General features: G+C 41.2%; 1 protein-coding gene across 2 annotated transcripts in view; it reads right to left on the bottom strand.

Annotated features, from left to right (window-relative positions):
* The window catches only part of NPSR1 (neuropeptide S receptor 1), a 220,460-nt gene extending 202,624 nt beyond the window's left edge, over positions 1-17,836 (bottom strand). For both annotated transcript variants that reach the window (XM_003811956.4, XM_057302845.1), the window contains exon 1: positions 17,690-17,836. In XM_003811956.4, coding sequence (XP_003812004.1) covers positions 17,690-17,836 — 147 coding nt within the window. The remainder of the gene's footprint in view (positions 1-17,689) is intronic.
* Positions 17,837-18,632: the final 796 nt, after the last annotated feature.

The raw sequence follows: 18,632 nt of genomic DNA, 5'->3' as shown, positions 1-18,632 counted from the left end.
TCAGAGTGATGCTTGAATTCACCCTGTTCACCCTATTTTCGGTACTAGTCTATCGGAATTTCACTAAGCCTAAGAAGCATTCTCCCTACCCACCCCCCACCACACTGTGCTGATGGTGTCCCAACACCACCCCCAAACTATTGCAGAATATAGTTGGGCATAAAATGCCCCCTAGTGGTGATGTGAGGCAAAATTCCAGCCAGATGGTCCAATACTGAGTGGAAATAAGAAATGTATTTAAAATGTTTCAATAACTAAAGATTGGCCTGTTCTCAGCTCAATTACATGGTTGCTGGCACATGACTGATTGGCTTTTCACCTCAAGTTAGTCAGGCTACACAGTGACATCAGTTTTCTGCAGACTTAGAGAATTGCAAATTGGGATTTAGAAAGATGAATTGCAGGGTTCCTTTGATGATGGTGATGCTGCCACAGGGCTGATAGCTGGGATGTGGCTCCATGAGCCATGCTTCCAGAGCCAAAAGGATGCCCATGCTGGCAGGCACTAAGCCTGGGTCACAACTCCACCCCTGGCATCTGTCTGGCCCGTAGAAGGTGCTTAATAAATCTCTGTCAGATGGAAACATGGTTGATGACAAGTGCAAGGCTACTTACAAGAATCACAGAAAAGGTCATTTGAAATGGGAATTATCTCAGGAAATACAAGACATTAGTTACTCTAGTTGATTCTGGATCTGTCAGGCTAGTCTGGATTTATCCAGATCCAAGGAATAGTGATCTCCTTTTTCAGTTAGGTGCTGAAAACTGGAAGACAAAAAGCCTAAGTATCTTTAACAATTATAGGGTGAAAGGGAATGAAATAATTTGAGTGAATCACATTAATCCAGTACATGGCTTACTGAGTTTGTAATGTATATAGTAGTTGCACAATAAATATTTTTGATTGATTGCCATGTGCCAAGCATCATTTAAGAAGGCTTACATATTGCTCACTTAACCATAACAACCTGACCAACGAGTTATCACTGTCCTCAATCTTATAGGTAAGGAAATGAAGCTCAGAGAAGTTACTTACCTGGGTTACTGGCTCATTAGGTGATGCAGCTGGGATTTGCATGTAGTTTTGCTTAACTGGAAAGACCATGCCCTGCTTACTCTAGTAGTTTTCTGCCCCAATTTTGTTTTAAGATAGTGAAAGTTGCCTCATTTACTTTCAATTTTCAAGGGGGAGACAAATCTTCATTTTTCTTTCTGAGCCAAAACTTGCCTGAAGCTGGGTTTCCGGGGCTGGGTTGGATTCATGACTGTCTCCCTCAGGACTGAGCATAAGGTCCATGCATTGGAGGAATGGAGGGACTCTATGGCAACATGTGGCCTCCACACAACAGTAGTGATAAATGTCACACAAGATGCAGCTACATCAGCTGTCCTGGGAGTCACAAAGCTTTCCGTGCCCCTCATGTTTTCAGGGTTTGTTTTAGGAAGGTTGTTATGTATGTGATGTTGAAGATGAATATCTCTAACACAGGAAGGAGCAAATATCTGCCATTTTCCAATACAGGAAATAAAGTATAAGAAAAAAGGTTTCAATGATTTGGTGTCACTTCTCAGTGAGAAGACAATGAAATTCTACTGCCCTGTCACTGAGACTTGTGTGGCTTCCATCATTCACAGCACCAGGCTCTGAGGCCTACTCAAAGCCTCATTAATTTGCTTAGGTGAGTTGGCAATATCAAGTGCAAAGATTGAAAATCTCTAATTTTATTAGGGATCAGTCACAGTGTAACACAGAGACATACATGGGCACCTGATTTTAAGTGAAACAGGTAGGAGCAGATAGCAAAGTTCTGTGTTCCTGAAGCTGCTTAATTAGACTTGGAGAATGAGACACAATGTGAGGATGTGGTGACCCCTGGGCAGTAGCTGGACAGTTGGTAATCTGTCATTCAGGAGGTCATCCCAACTTCTTCCCACATCTCACCCTACCTGCTGCTACAGAAGCAATTCCAGGTGGTCAATAACCAGTCAAGGTCAACAAGGAGGCCTGAAGCTAGGACTGGGCTAGTTCAGGAGGGCCTGCCATTTTTCTCCCTGACAGCCATCTCCTTCTGATGATGCCCCTTTTTAAAATCTGTCTCTCCTCCACTCCCCTGCCATCAACCCCTGAGTAACCCAACTGGGAGGCTTGCTTGCAAATACAGTTGAATTATTGTCATCACGACCTCCTGTTGGCATTTACATTTTCTAACTGCTTTACCATGAACTATGGGGATTCTATCCTGGATTACCCAGGATTGTCATCAGTTACAACACTCAATTATGAAAATATGTATGACAAAATTTTTTAAATATTCACAAAAAAGTAAGAAATCTGTATAAAGCTACATATAAATTTGGTTGTTAGCTCAAGTTTTAATACCTTTGTAAGGCTTTTCATATCACTTTAACAAGGGTCTAGAACAGGGATGGAGAGAGACTGCACCCTCTGCAATGCCTCTAGACTTGTCTGGAGACTGGCAAGACAAGCTGACAGAGGCCTTCTTCATGAAGAATAGGGAATGTGAATGGGATGGGAGGTGCAGTTGAAGCCTAGGCCTGTTGAATTGGAGAGTGGGGCTGTGGACCACGATTGTTCCAAGTAGTTGTGAACTGAGAGTCATTCTGTGAACTCCCATGTAGTATGGCAGAGGGAAAGGCATTTATCCAGAGGAGAGAGCCTTGGCTTACATGTTGGTGTAGAAATGACACTCAGGCTGGAAGTGGGAAACTCTCCTGAAAATCATGGAGCTGGAGACATGATTATACTGGTTTGTAATCTGTACAATCAAATTCCATAAACATTTCTGAGAATCTAGTATCAAAGTTCAACATACTTTGGGGATAAAAGGGAGGCAAAGACAAGGAGCTTATAGTCTGATGGTGGAGGCAGGTACGTCAACCAGAATTTTCAATGTGAACTTCTATGATAAAGATGTTGTAGAAACCCAAATAAGGAACATGTAATAGAACCTGGGGAGGAGCTGGTCATGGTTGGTCAGCAGGTATAGCCTAGAGAGACTGTTATGTGAGCTGAGTCTGAAACAATGAGTAGAAGTAGCCAAGCTAAGAAGTAGGGTGCCTGGCAACAGCGTAAGTGAAGGCAGAGAGTGAGAACTGCAGGTTAGTGAGGACAGATAGTGGCCATTCAGGCACTTTTGAGGTAGTAACAGCAGAGAAAGGTTTACAATGAGCAAGCTGGAGCTCGGTCTGAAAGCCAATTATTTCAATAATGGGACAAGGTCCAGGGCCTGTGTCATTGTCTGGAGTTAGAAGAATCTGCTGTCAGGAGGAGAGATTCTTGTCCATCTGCGATCTTCCTCAGTTGTCTTCACCTGAATTGCCTTTGCCTTACCTCTCAACACCATGATTACAAGTGACAGAATGTAATACTAGCACCTTCAGACTGGGACTGTACAGGAAAGTGATTCAGTGGACTCTGGATTACTGCCTGACATTGATTTCTTAGTTTAGTCTCCAGGACATGTTGAATAACTGCATTAGTCATTTCTACTCTGACCAGAAAGACATAGTCATTGGTTTGGAGTTTTTATCATCAGTACCATAGGCCGTAGATCATGCTTTATTAACAATGTTAATCTCCCACATCCTAAACGTTCTCATTTCGATCAGGGCTTGGCATGTGGGACTGCATTTGCGTTACTTTCGAATTCAGTTTTCTGGTTACTGGTGAATCCTTGAATTTCACCAGAAACAGAAATGCCAATGTTCTGCAATCATTTTAATGTGAATCTCTTCTTGCAATTTGTTCTTGGATCGCAAGAGGACTTCCAAATTAACCACTAATAGCATGTATTGAAAGCTTTGAAACAATTAAATTCTGAGATTCCATCTGAATTCCCATAATATAGCAAACCACAGATGTTAGAAATCATTTGGAAACCCACTGGGCTTCAAGTCTATGTAGTAATTAATATTTGCTGAATAAACGAATGAAATGTCAGCTATATAACAAGAACTGAGATTAACATTTAAATTGCTATTTAAGCTCTAGACTCTTGAAATATGGAAAACTAACATTTGAGCAAATTAAGTCCAAATCTCTACAATGTCGCAGGAACCAAAGTAATTACTATATAATAAAAATACCCAGAATGTATTATTCCTGATGATCCACGTAATTAAAATAATAAACCTTCAGGAATTTGTTTTCTGTTCTGGAGGTGCTAATAAAAAGGGAAAGTGTCTGAGAAACTTTCCCCTGGGGGCCCACTTTGGCTTGGACCTGGTATTTAAAATCCATCCGGGAGACTCAAAATCAAGTAGCCAAAAGAAACCAGGAGGAGCGAACACATGGATGGGCAGAAGCAGATGTAAGGACCAGGGAATGGATTTGAACATCCTGGGAGATGAGAACAGTAGGGGAAGGGGCATGAGAGAGGCTCAGCAGAAGGATTCCTGCTACAGAGTCTGGAATTGCTACTCTTGCAAGCTTTGTTTTCTGTGCAGCTAAGTTGGGTGGTTGGGTAGCAAAATGTAAAAGGCTAATGAGTTGGTGTGCACTCAATTCATACAGCCAGTCATCTGCCTTGGTTTTCATTGGCTGTCTTGTTCCCTTGCCTGCATTTCTGGATCCCTTAATGTGCTCTCTAGGTCATGCAAGCCTCGCTTGCTTGGGTTCATTTCTGGGCTTCTGCAGAGTAAATAGATTCTTCCTATTTACTGTCATGGAAATACAATGCACACAATTTATTTGAGAGATGGCACGGTGTATCTTACATGGTTATTTTGTTGTTTAGAATAATAAATATAATATGTGCTCACTCTAGAAAATACAATAAGCTTTTACACAAAGATAAAATAAAAATCATCTGCAAAGTAACTTTCAGAGAGAATTTCTTACTTTTCCATCTTGGTATTTGTTTCTTCTATATTTTATGAGTGTATATAAAACTTGAAATATATTATATTTATTGTGCTTTTAAAAACCTTTAACATTGCACAAAGAGAAATGGTTATTATAGTTGCATAATATTCCTTAATATTCCATTCTATGGTTATATCACAATTTTATTATTCCATTGCTAGAAACTTACTTTTTAATAAAACAACTTAATGCAGTCTTTGTTTCTGTCTTTGAATGTTTCTTTAGTATACTTATGGTATAATCCTACAAGTAGAATTACTAAGCAATGTCTGAATACATCATTTAAGTTTGCTGTATATTACTAAATTGTTCTCCAGAAAAATTGGGTTAAGTTGTTCTGATTTACTCTCCCACAAACAGTTTTACAGAACTGTTCTGTGCTTCATATATTATTTTCCTTTGATCTTTATTTGATATATCTCATATTATGATGAATTATTGTGTTTGTATTGTTCAGACCACTAATAAACAATATTTTTTCACACATTCTTTTAACTCTGTATTTAATCTAAAATTGTTTTTATTTCCCATGCCCACTTTTCCATTAGAAGTATTATTTATTTTCCCTCAAGGGCTCTTTACATGTTAAGGACTTTAACCATGTTATATTTTTATATAATTAATGTATATACTATTAGCTATAATATTATATATTTATTTTTATTGCAAATAATTTTCTTAGTTTGTTGTTTCCCTTTAAATTTTTGTTTTTAGGCTTGAATAGTGCTTGCTAGTCCTAAAATTAGTGTCATCATTATATAATTTTTCTAGCTATTTTGTAAAAATTTAGTTCCGCAATCTAGCTGAGATTTACAACTTTATATAAGAACCATTATTCACCCACTACTTTTGTTGCAAAAATACTAGTTCCTTTTTTACTAATTGTGGTAGTTTCTTTGTAACATTAAGTTCATATATGTACCAGGACTTTATTTTCAGGGCAAACTATTTCTCATTATTGATCCATCTGTCAATTATTTTGCTAGTTCTGTAATGTTTTGCTTACTGTGGATATACATTTATTAATAACTAATAGGGAAACATCTTTCTTCCCCATAGTTGTTTGTGTTCAAATTTCTGAGCTTTTCTCACCTATTTTTTAAATAAAAATTTCAAATTATTTAATCAATTTAAAACAATCACATTGAAGTTTTGATTAAAATTATTTCAAACATTATATGCTAATTTGGGGAGAATTGACATCTTCACCAAATTTAATCTTCCTATCTTGAAGCACCTCATGTCCTTCCATGTATTCTATATATTTCAGTAATGCTTCACCTAGAGAATTAATGCTATCTTAAATTCGAATAGCGCTTTCCAGTTTATAAAACACTCTCGTTTTTTCACGATCCTCTCGACAGCTGAGCAGAAGCTCCAACTTGGATAGTTAGAGATTGCAGTTCTTGTCCTGACTCTACCATCTACCAGCTATGTAACCTTGGGAAGGTCACTTTACTTCTCTGGGCCTCATCTGCTCAAAGAGCTAGTTCTGTTTGGTCGTCTGGTAGGCTCTTTCAGGAAAACACATAATATAACAGAGTGTTTTCTGAAGTGTGTGCCAGTGGTCATTATTAGAGGTAATATTGTAATGCTCTGTGGTCAAATAGACTTGGAAAATGCATATTAAAGAATTAAACAAGTTTCTTTTCTTTCTTTCTTTTTTTTTTTTTTGAAACAGAGTCTCGCTCTGTCGCCCAGGCTGGAGTGCAATGGTGTGATCTTGGCTCACTGCATCCTCTGCCTCCCGGGTTCAAGCAATTCTCCTGCCTCAGCCTCCTGAGTGGCTGGGACTGCAGGCACCTGCCACCACGCCCGGCTAATTTTTGTATTTTTAGTAGAGGTGGGGTTTTATCATGTTGGCCAGGCTGGTCTCAAACTCCTGACCTCAAATGATCCACCTGCCTTGATCTCCCAAAGTGCTGGGATTACAGGCGTGAGCCACCATAAACAAGTTTCCTTACTGTAAGACTTCTCAGAGAGTTAAATGGTGAATGCATCCTCTAAGTATATAATGGTGTATAATATGTGGTGCTTCCAAAATTCTTTATTTCATATTCCCCTGACAACTGCTTAAGAACTCTCATAATTAGAGTTCTGTGGAACAACTTTTGGGAAGTTCTGATATGGTGGAAAGAGCATGCGCCTTATCTGGGTTATAATTTTAACCAATATCTGGGTAAAAATTTTTGGATTATTAACTATTATGTGAACTTATCTTCTCAGAGCCTCACTTTTCTTCTCTCTAAATCAAAGAGGATAATGCCTGTCTCAGAGCTTTAGGAGTTGCATTAGACATTACTGAGCACCAAGATTCCCTGCCTTTCCCAGCAGGAGGATTACATTTCTCTGCTCCACTGATACCAGACGTGACCATGAACTTACTTTGGCCAATGAATAGTGAGTGGAAGTCATATGTGTTATTTCTGGGCAGAAGCTTATGAGAGCCAGGGCAAGGTTCGTTACTCTGTATCTCTCTAGCTCTTGCTCTTCTGACTTCAGTATTATGGAAGCCTTTGTTGACATGGGGCTTCCATCAACTGGTTCCCTGAGAGATTACAATACACGGAGTCCCCTTGTTAACCTGATGGACATGGGACGTGAGTAGGAAACAAACATTAAAATATTATGATTTTAACCCACTGAGAATATCCAGTTATTTGTTTCCTCAGCATAAGCTTGCTTAACCTGATTAATGAATGAAATGATCAATAGAAAAGACTGAGTGGCCTGATAGAATTGCATTCATTACATTATTCTAAGTTTTATTTTAGGCTGATAGTTTCTGTGTTCTTGAATACTCTTTGCATTTTAATCTTAACCTAGACCAAAAATCCTGAAAAGGGACTAAATACATCGGAAAAGGAATAAATGTATTCTTAGCCAAAAGAATATCTTCTATCTGCATGGGTTGCTCTGTGTTGCCAAGGGTTAGAGTCTACAATAATACGTGGAAGATGAGAAACCTGCATTTGAGCACTCACAATATTCCCTGTCATTTTTTATTAAATTATGACTTGTGAATAATGCTCCTTGTGTGAACACCTTCGTTCAATATCTTTATGTGAATGGAATTCTGAGTGCTGTGGGGATATCTTGGGTCTGATTCAGAGGCCTGGGTGAATCGTGGCTGTAGCCCAGCAAAAGAGTTTTGGCTTCTTTAAGGAACTCCAAGAATCCTTTAGACTCTGTCCAGAGGGCATGAGGAGTAGGAGTTTATTTTACATTAATATTAACCCCCCTAACGTATGTTAGGGGGGTTATAAGAAGAGACACTTGAGGGATGGAACTCAGAACTCTTTTACTTAGAATGGTTTTTTTGGCTAATACTTGGAATCAGTTTATTGAAGAAAGAAGTTCTGATGAGATAAAAGAGGGATGGTGAGAAAGGGGGAGACAGAAATGTTTTTTAAAAACTGAGCATGCAAAGTCCAAGCTGAATGCCCTGGCAAGGATGAGGGCAAGCAGTTAAGGCTGGGAAAAGAGAGGCTTGTGAGAGGGCAGGGAATCTTCATGAGGGTTCTTGTGAGTCTTGTCAAAGTTATGATTGCATCTTATTCCTTTCCAACCACCTACTCCTGTCTTTAGAAGGAGGAAAGAGTCCCAGGAAGTTTCTTTTTTATTTATCTTTAGCAATGCATGACTAGCCTGGGTGGGTGGAGAGTCTTTGAGGATGGAGTGTCTGGAAAGGTGGAGAATCTGAGTAAGTGGAAAGGCGGGGAAAGTGGAGAGGCCAGGAGGGTGAAGAAGCTGGATGAATGGAGAGTCTAGGAGGCTGGCCTTTGATGGGGAAGAGCATCGGTCCTCCCCTACCTCCCACCTTCTCTGGGCTTGGAGAGGATTGTCACAGATTAGTAAGCAGAACTCCTCCATGACTACCCCCCTTTCTCCTGTCTCTCAAAACTCTTCCTCCCACATGAGAACTGGCTCCATTCCTACTTCACCATCCAGGCAGGGATGGTGGTTATTGTTCTGTACCCAGGGCAGAAATGCCTGGGGCTAGAGCAGCCCTGTGGTGTGCTGAGGGTCCACACCTGCCTGCCAGGTCCAGAGCCCATGGCTCCAGCTCACATTTTGCTTGGATGTTTTAAGCTGTCAGGAAAGGATGTGATTCCTTATGCTTTTTGGAGGAGAATAAAAAAATCTTCTTATTGAGCCATCATGAAAAAATGATGGGTAGTTTTTTGAGCTGATGTTTTCAGAATGGTTTTAGTATTTTTTCATAAAATTACATAAGTGAATGGCATTGTTATTATCTGGAATGTAGAGAATCATTTGAAAAATGTAAGGCCCTTTTCTTTGAGGAGGGGGAGAAACTTTTACTTTCTTGGTTACTCAAAACCATACAATCTAGTCTGAATCAGTTTTTATAAGAATCTATTCAATCTCTTTGTAATGTAGATAATAACAAGACAAAAACCATGGGCAGAGCCAGCCTCTGTACCCTCCAAATGTGTAATAATGCAATGTCTGCTTGACTCTCTGGGGGCCATGTTTTAAGATCTTGGCTTCAATACTGTCAATGTCGTATTACACTTAGTATTTATATCAATTAGGAAAGTATTCAGCTTAGCAGTGGCTTAAACAAAGATTTATTTTTTTTCATATAATAAGAAATCTGAAGATATGTTGCTGCTGAACTCAATTTGCTAAGATTCCCTTGGCTTTTTTTTCCTGTGGTCACAAAATGGCTGCTGCGGCTCCATGCATTGTGTCTGAATTCAAGTCGGGGGGACATCAGAATGCCAGCAATATCTTTCTGCTTTCATCAGAAAAGGAAAAATCTTTATTAGAAATCTCAGAGACTTCCAATTAAGCTTCCCAAACTGTGCTACCTTTAGCTGCAAGGGAGACTAGGAGAGTGAGTACTTAGCTGGGAAAGTGAGAAGGAGGTTGAAACTAAGTATTGTTTCAACCAAATGGCATCCTGGGTTACAGAAACCTGTTCTCTTTTCCTTTCCCTTTTCCAGGCTTGTGTAGTGCCTCTACTCACCAATCCTACTGATTTTTCCCAAAATCCGATAGCATCATCATCATTCCTCATCAGTACTAAATAATATAGAACATGGCTTACTGTGAAGTCACGAATCCCTCCCAAATTATGACACCTATAAATTCAAGCCAAATGGTTGGTGAATAAGGATTAAGACTTTATCTACCCAAATTCATTCACATGAACTTATTGAGATATTAGCAGTAAACTTGTTTTACAGATTATTTCTTGATATACTTTCACTCAACAAAATATTTATTGACCTTTTATCTGCTGTGTGTCAGTCACTGTACTAGGAATAGTAGGATCTAAAGGTGTCCCTAAATAACTGACATCTAGTCTGTGTGTGTGTGGGCATGTGTGTCTGTCACTGTGTATTTGTATGTGTCCATGTGTATGTGCTCATGGGTGTGTGTGTGCGTGCGTGTGTGTGTATGTAGGTGAACATGCATGTCAAGAGAGGAACCATATTGCACAGAGATTCTAAGTGCTTTAGGAGCAGAAGGGTAGTGATGTGATGATGCTGGACTACTGAACAATTCTGAAGCCTTCCCAGAAGAGAAGGCAATTGAGGTTAGCGTGATATCAGAAGAAAAAGGTGTGAGAAAGGCATATCCAGAAAAGATAAACAGGACCCTGTATCCTCAGACTATGGTAAGACAGTCAATACAACGTGGTCCAGGATGTGAAGAGAGGAGTAGAGAAGGTGATTGGGTCAGAATGTGAAAGGCCAGTAGGCCAGGCCCAAGGATTTGGGTTTTATCTGCCAGAAGGTAAGGATCAAATCTTTAAAGCCGTGCATTATACCCTCGACCCTGGGGGCGTTTCTGTTGCCCGTCGAGGTAATTAATTCTTGCCAATGGAATTCAGTCAAAGTCATGAGTCATTTCAGGCCAAAGACAGCAAGAGAAAATTTACCATCACCCCTGGAAGCCACTTGTTCTAGAAGGTGTAGCTACAAGTTTACCTGTTTGCTACTGTGATATGAGGGAACAATAAACCTCTGGTGTGTTAAACCACGGAGATTTAGGGTTTGTTTTTTACTGTTGGAGAGCTTAACCTATCCAGACCAAAATCAGCTCAGAATTCTCTTTCTTTTCTTTCTTATTTTATTTTTACCTTATCTTAACTTTTAGGAAGTTTACACCTTTAACTTCCCTCAGACTTTAGTTTCATATCTGCTCAAAGAAAAAGAATGCTATTTTAAATCCCCCTAGAGCTGATGGGAGGTTCAAAGGTGATACTGTGAAATCATATTGCAAACTGTAAAGTGCTGACAAGAGTAATAGATCCATCATTTTTAGGCAGCCATCAATATTGCCTAAGTGGGAAAACAAGAACCTTGATTATTCCTTACAACTTCCTCATGACCTTGGGTGATTTTGCCATCTGTGGCCTGGAAAATCTTCACACCAGAGAAGAAGCCATTTCTTTCTTTCTCCAGATAGGGCATAATTTGCTCTTTCTGCAAGTAGCCTTTCATGTAGTGGGCCATTAAGTTTGCTTAGATAATAGCTAGACATAATATCAGGATGACAAAGTAAGAAATGGAAATTTTCCCTCTATATCTATATCTTATTCTACATTTTCATGGTCTCATTTTTTTTTTTTTTAAAGAAAAGAAACAGCTTAATTCATGACCATTGTTTGAGGACCACCTGCATATCGAAGCTGTCCTGAAGTGCTTCCACCTGCAGTGGTCTCTCTCGGCATCTTCCGAAACTTCTTCCTTGCAGCTAATGCTGCCTCCTCACCTCTCAGTAGTTGTCTTGAGAAAAGAGTAGAATGACGAATTCCTGGGACTCTAATTATGAATAATGAACACTCCTGGGGGCCGCTTGCTGTTCTTTAAGGCTATACAAGCATTCTCTCACTTAACTATTCACAACAACTCTCTACAGGACATGCAATTATTAGCTTTGTTTGTTGGATGAGGAAACTGAGACACCGGTGGAAGTAAAGTGCCCAAAGTCACTCTGCTAGATGGTGTGGCACTGGGATTTGACCCCAGAAGTCTGGCTCTAAAGCCTGCTCTCTGAGCCACACTGCCTCATTGAAATGATGGAGAAAGCTCAAAAGCCTGAGTTTACTTGGGGGACTGAGAGGTCCAGAGAGAAGCTCAGTTTACTTAAGAAAAATAGTGTTAGATTTCTTATCTACCTGAGTGCATGGCTTGAAACATTCTTACTTCATCAACAGGAAATTATTTGAAGGATGGCAGAATGACATTGTCAAGCATGAATGGATGTGCTTCTTTCCACTTCTTTGATACACTGTCCACCAGCCCAGGCAGCCCCACTGTCCTCAGACTGCACTCTACTCTATCAATGCAGACGGACAGAAACAAGTCAGCACTGGGCTTTCAAAATACCTCAGTGAGGATATCTTAAACAGCTGGAAGAGAAATGGGTTTTTCTGTTGCAAGAGGGTGTGACTTTTGAGCATTCAGAACAGAGAGCCTGGAATAATAAATTCGGAGGAACACTGTGTCATCAATTTCCCCATGACAGGGGGGTCGCTGAGGGCGATGGAAGAGTTTGATGGCGCAGCAGTGGTGTCAGATGCCGGGGAGATGCGAGGCAACTGAGACAATGACAAGAGGGTATTGATTGCCCCCCTCCAAGGGTTAGCAGGAAAAAGCAGAGGAAGAGAGAACATTTGCTACATTTGGGGAGCACAGGATTGGAAGGGCGCTGAGGTCCACTTACTGTGTAGGGACCAGGGAAGTACAGTCTCCCAGATTTTCCCATCTATCATGAGGTGGAAGTTGTATAGCGTAGGTGGCTATGTGGGATGAGAGAGGGCCAGAGATGCTCCATTTTGTTTTCTGCAGCCCAAAGTTGGTAGCAGTCAAACTTTCTATTCTTAGGAAGGAGGCAGAAATTATCACTGGGATTGAGAGACAGGGATTCAAGCACCCTGTACCAGGAGAGAATGTGGCCAAGGGACATTACCCCAGAAAGCAGTGTGGGCCTGACACAGGTCGGATGGGAACCCAGATGAAAGTCCAGAACAAGGATGACCACATCTGAGGGACAGACAGGTCTTATTTCAGCTGATGCCAACTTGCTCAGATCCCTCAGTAGATCAGACTCTCTTCACCTTCCATCCTCTACCCCCACTCCCCCCCCCACACACACATACACACACACAGAGAGAGAGAGAGAGAGAGAGAGAGACAGAGAGAGAGAGAGAAATGCACTACAGAAGCACTGCCCCTGGAGTTAGATGCCTTCCCGAAGCCAGAAAATGTGAAAACTCTTCCTGGGCTGAAAAGCTCTGCAATGACTAGGTTTATTCTGAATTAGCTAAGATTATGCTTCCTGCCATCAAATGTATTAGTAATGCAAAGAGAAATTTAGCTGAGGAAGGTTTCCTGTTCAAATACTAGCATCTATAGTTTGGAAATTGCGTGCCATCCTCAGCCTTTCTCATTTGTGTGAAGTGAAATTGGACACACTGCACGGTAGAGTTTACCCAGGGTCAGGGATTGGAAAGCAGAGCCCTAGGTCTGGGTAGCAGAACTGGCAGGAAGGAATAATATATTTAATAATGATTTAACCGAGCAAAACTGGTAGTAATTCCCTTAGGAGCAGCCACAGTATTCAACTGTAGAAACTCAGATTGAACATACTGAGCGAGACTAATTAGAAAAGAATAAAAAATGCATGATGTAAATGCAAGACCTCTCGTTACAAATTGCAGGAGACACATTTGGGGATTGGGACATGAGGGATTCTGGATTCCAGGAAGGACATCCCTGACACTGTCCTGGGGCCAGGGCAGGAAGGGAGAACAGCAAGCCCTGGAAAGGTGTGAGCTGTTGAGATGACAGTCACAGGTGAAAATGCCAGTACTTGATAGGTAGAAGAAGGTCTTAGAAATGAGTTGTCAACTGAAATGTAGTGACAACAAGCATGGTCTACTTAAACTTCTTAATTTGAGCTCCCTTGCAAAAGCATAGCGTGAGATAATTGGGACATGCGTTGAGTTGAAATTTGCTTTTGTTATATTAATGGAGGAAGAGTGTGTTAAGAAAATTAACAGTAAGGCAGTGTGGCAGGGAGGGTGTACAAACAAAGGGAACAAACTGTGTCAAATCACCCTCAAGCACTTAGAAGCAACCATTTACATATAAACAGTAGACTAATTGTGTATCACTTGTAACTATCCCCGAAGGAGGCGCAATAAAAGATTGTTGTTAGGTGATATTTAGCAGTCTTAGTTCATGTTTCTGTGCTCACCTATGAGTAATAAAACTAAGTTTCATTTACATTATTTTATAATTTAGGTAATTCACTGATCAAGACAGGTCTCCCTCCCAGTTACGTCTAATTAGGTTTCTCATTAAGTATCAGAGATTCAGGAAACATTGCTGGTGAATTCACCAGCAAAATTAAGGGCTTTCTGTGTGAAGAGTTTTGTATTTGTTTTGCATTTGGACAGCCTTATATTCAGATACCTCATTTATTTTCTGATGAGCTGGTTCCCATTTCCCCTTGAAAACTTCTGGTAGATTCTTGAAACGCATATAATTCCTTAGTGCCAAGACCTAGGTCTTGAAGAGGTGAGCTGGATGTGATCTTAAAAGCACACAAAACTGGAAACTGTGAAGGGAGCCAGGGTCTGAGCTGAGAATCTTGAACCCAAGACCACGTAGGGTTAGTTACACAAGGCCCATGGTGGAAGATGGGATGGGTGAACCCACCCCAGACCTCCCTGCTCATTTCCAAGAGCCTCACATGCTTAGGAAGGTAGAGTAGGTTAGAGTGGTGGGAGCAGAAGCCAGAATTCAAGGGTGGAGGTGGGAGGAAGGAACAGACTCAGCCTGTGAAGGAAGTGCCAGTAAGATCTAGACGGGGTGCTTTGTCTCCTCCCGAAAGAGCTTTGGGGTTCAGAGGATAAGAACTAGAATGTGAGATGGGAAACGAAGTCAGGAGCCTAGGTAAGTGGACGGAGCAAGACAGCTGAGACTAGGTAAGGCTGCCATGCGATAGAGATGGATTCCCCAGGACTGGACCAGGTACTTGGTACCAGCTCATGGTGCCTCAGCTAATTCCATATCCCACCCACTGGAATCTAGAACCGACTTTGGTCTCATTGGCTTAGAAATGGAATAGGGACAAGCTGAACATGCTTGCAGAAAGGGACCTGGGTGAATATAGAGACCAGGCAGGGTAGGGGCTGATGGGTGGAAACTTGGTTAATGAGAGCCCCCACCCACCTCTGTCACAGGGAATACATGCTTTCTGTTGCTTATTTGACAAAATGTTGGTAATTGGAAGAAAAAACACATCACAATTTGTTTATGCAGTCAATGTTTATTGAGTATGACTAACATAGTGGTAGGTCCTGGGAGAAAATATGAAACAAATATAAGACATTCATTTTACTCAAGGAGCTTGAGGACTGTAACACATTCAGCCAACACATATGGAAATAGCAGTTTAAGACAGAACTGCATTAAGTGGCAAGAAGAGAGGTACAGTCCGTGACACTAATGAAGCTCAGGGAGGGATGAGTCAAGGAGGGCTTCATGGAGGAAGCAACCCAAGCTGAGCTTTATAGACTGGGTAAAATTGAGATAAACAGATGAAGATGGAAGGCAGGACTGGAAGGAAAGATACACCATGGATTGTGAGAATTAAATGAGATGCTTCACAGAAGTCACTTGCTAAGTGAGTCTTGCTATGACTCTTGGCACCAAGAATGCCCAAAGTAAATGAGACGTATGGTTGTTGCTGTTATTTCTGTGACTTTTACTGCTGCTGCTATTTTTATTTTCATGCTATTTTTTTACTGCTTTTGATGAAGGCAATGGGGATTAAAGGGATACATCTGGGAGACAGTAAAGGGGGCATGGTTTCGAATTTCTTCTCTAGAAGTATGTCAGATAAAATGAATTGCAGTGAACAAGGGCTTGCATCAGAACTATTTCTGTATCAACAATGCGTTAAAATTGCTTGTGCTCAAAGGGGATCATAGAAAAAAAGTTACGCTAAGAAATGTAAGCTAAGTTCTCACAAATACCAGTAATCACTGTGTAACTAAAAATCACAGGGTTTTAGTCAATACACGTATCTCTCAAATAATGAATCTGAGCATTCTAAGCTCCTGGCCAAACACAATTCCTGTCTTTCTGCTTTTCTCCTTGTCCAGTGGTCCAGCTGTTTTGCTGCAAACATATCAATAGGAATCAGCTAGAGATGCTATGATTCTCTTTAGTGTCTGGCGATGATGTTGCTAGGATAGAGAGGACAAACACTCATAGAGAGCAAGGTGGGATTTGTTTCTTCACATATTCCAAATATCCCTGTAGGTGCTATATTCAAAAAATGGCAAATGAGATTTCAGCTGAGATTGATTCTTGCCTGAGTCTCAGAATAACCACCTTATTGCTGATTTTATTCCCTTTGCAATGGAGGGCCTCTCTTCATTCTGCTTGCTGTCATGTTCTAAGAATATCAAAGAGGCTACACAGGCAGCAATACTGAGTGGAGTCCTGTGCTTCCTGGGTGCACAAAGCCTGCCAAGACAGACTCTCTGGGTCTGCAGGCTGATTTCATAAAGGGGATTATTCAGTCGACATTAAGTGGCAACAAACTCTAATTTTACTTTCTAAGTTACATCGTGGAGCTGTGCAGCTGGGCTGCGTATGTGCATATGCATTAGGAGGTGATTCCGAGGGACAGGGTTTCACTGAAGCCAGTGGAGGAGTGGTTTGCTCAGGTTCTGCTTTGCTGCAGGATCATTAGGGCCCTGGAAGTTTAAGTCTGACTCCTGGGACAGCACCCTGCTGAAAGTTTTATTCTGAATATTTGCAAAAGAAGTGAACTTCCAGTAGGGAGGTGGATGTTACAGTAATGCTACCTCATTGTGTAAAAACCAAATCATTTCAAGAACATACAGAGGATCAACAACAACGACAACAACAAAACCCAACAAAGCAACAACTAGAATCTTTTTGAAGTATTTTTTTCTTCAGTGGAAAGGACCAGTTTGAGACCTGTGAATTATTGCAGTGACTAAACATATCGTTAGACAGGTGTGAAATAACCTGACAACCCAGCATTCTGAGGCAAGAAGCAGGAAACTGTCCTTTTCCCAAATGTGTGGTTCATTTCTGTCCACAAGATCTTGTTGCGGAATAAGAAACAATACAATATTAGCTTAATGAAGATCCTTCCTCAGTGTGGCCCTTGGATACTTTGAAGGTGAAACTCACCAAACTCTCTGTCTTTCATTTGTTCTAGGAGGTAATTTGTTGCAAATGGTGGCATCATCAACTACCCTCAAAGAAATATATTTCTCACTGATGTTTAATGAAAAGGATCATCAAAGAAAGTGTCATCCTTCCTGCCTTATTCAATGTTGTTTCTCATCATATCAGTCACTGTCCTGGGGATTGTGAGCTTTCCGCATCTCTGGTGTTCCTAGCAAAAAATTCATAGCTCTAACCCCTACTAGAAACAGACATTTCAAGTACTGCTATAGGATTAATTAAAAGTGCTTTCACCTAAGGAAAGGGGGAAAGTAAAAATCATCCACTCATAAATGTTACTCGTGATTCACACATTTCCAGCAGCATCAGAAAGAAAAACGCCACCTGTATTCCTAAGAAACTACAATCTAGGTCTCTGCACACTAAAGCTTGTTGCTTTAGCACTTCAGACTTTTAAAAATCCTTTTTAGTAAAGAAAATAAACAACACTCATTCACAATACTGGCTATGATACTTCAATTGACACTCTTAAGTTCCAGCAGTCTCATTGTTATAAGTCAGTGTTCAGAGTCGCAGGCAAGAAACTTACCTTAAAGGAGTAGTAGAAGGAACCCCATTCCTTTCCTTCCACCACTTCAGTAAAAGTCACTGTTTCAGTGCAAGCCACTGGGGAGGAATCCAGCGTCTGCCCGGTCCCACTGGAATCGAAGCTGCCCTCTGTGAAGTTGGCTGGCATGGCTCAGGCGGGGTTGAGCCTCACTGTCCTTGCTCCTGCAGCTGAGTGAGGGAGTCCAGTTTGCCTCCTGAGAGCTGGGCAGCAGCTGCAGCTCTGCTGAACAGAGGCACAGAGCCCTCCCTGAGCCCACCTCACTGAAGAGCTCTGCCTGATGACAGGGAGGATCTACGTGCTGCTCTCTCCTTGGCAATTACCACCAGGTAGCCAGCATAGCACAACCCTCATCACCCCACAGTCCCACCCAGGGCCAGGGCCCCACCCCAAGAGCAAGGTGGAGCTCCCCATAGCCATCGACATGGCTCCCTGGATGAGACCCCTGTTCTGTTGTGCTTTTCCTTACTTCCACAGAAGTGGACCCCCACTTCTGCTCCAGCTTCAACAATACAGGATTTGGACTAATCAGTAGGTGCATGAATTCGGGTCATGTTTCCACTTCTGAAATCAAATTATAATTATGCATTTGTTTCAGCTGAGGTTGCTTTCTGACTTAAAGCCTCACCTTGCCATCTACTGTGTCATGTGCTCTTATTTCCATAAGTGTAGGCAAATAGTACATTTGTATTTCACACCCTTAGTTCTATCTAGGTGTTCACAGGGCGGTTCTCAGAGAAACATGAGGTCTGTGTTTGTCAATAAGCCACAACACCTTGTGATATGGCTGGGAGGGGCCTGGCGAAGATTCTTACTGCTTTCAGTATATTCACCTCAGCTTCCACCTAGGACCAATACTCAGGGCGAGGGTAGAAAGGAGGTAATGCAGCATCCTGGGCACCACAGACAGGGCTAGGCGAGAATA

Source organism: Pan paniscus, chromosome 6, assembly GCF_029289425.2.
Source record: "Pan paniscus chromosome 6, NHGRI_mPanPan1-v2.0_pri, whole genome shotgun sequence".
Lineage (NCBI taxonomy): Eukaryota > Metazoa > Chordata > Mammalia > Primates > Hominidae > Pan > Pan paniscus.
Note: the sequence above shows the minus strand (reverse complement) of the source record. Positions and strands in the feature narration are given on the sequence as shown.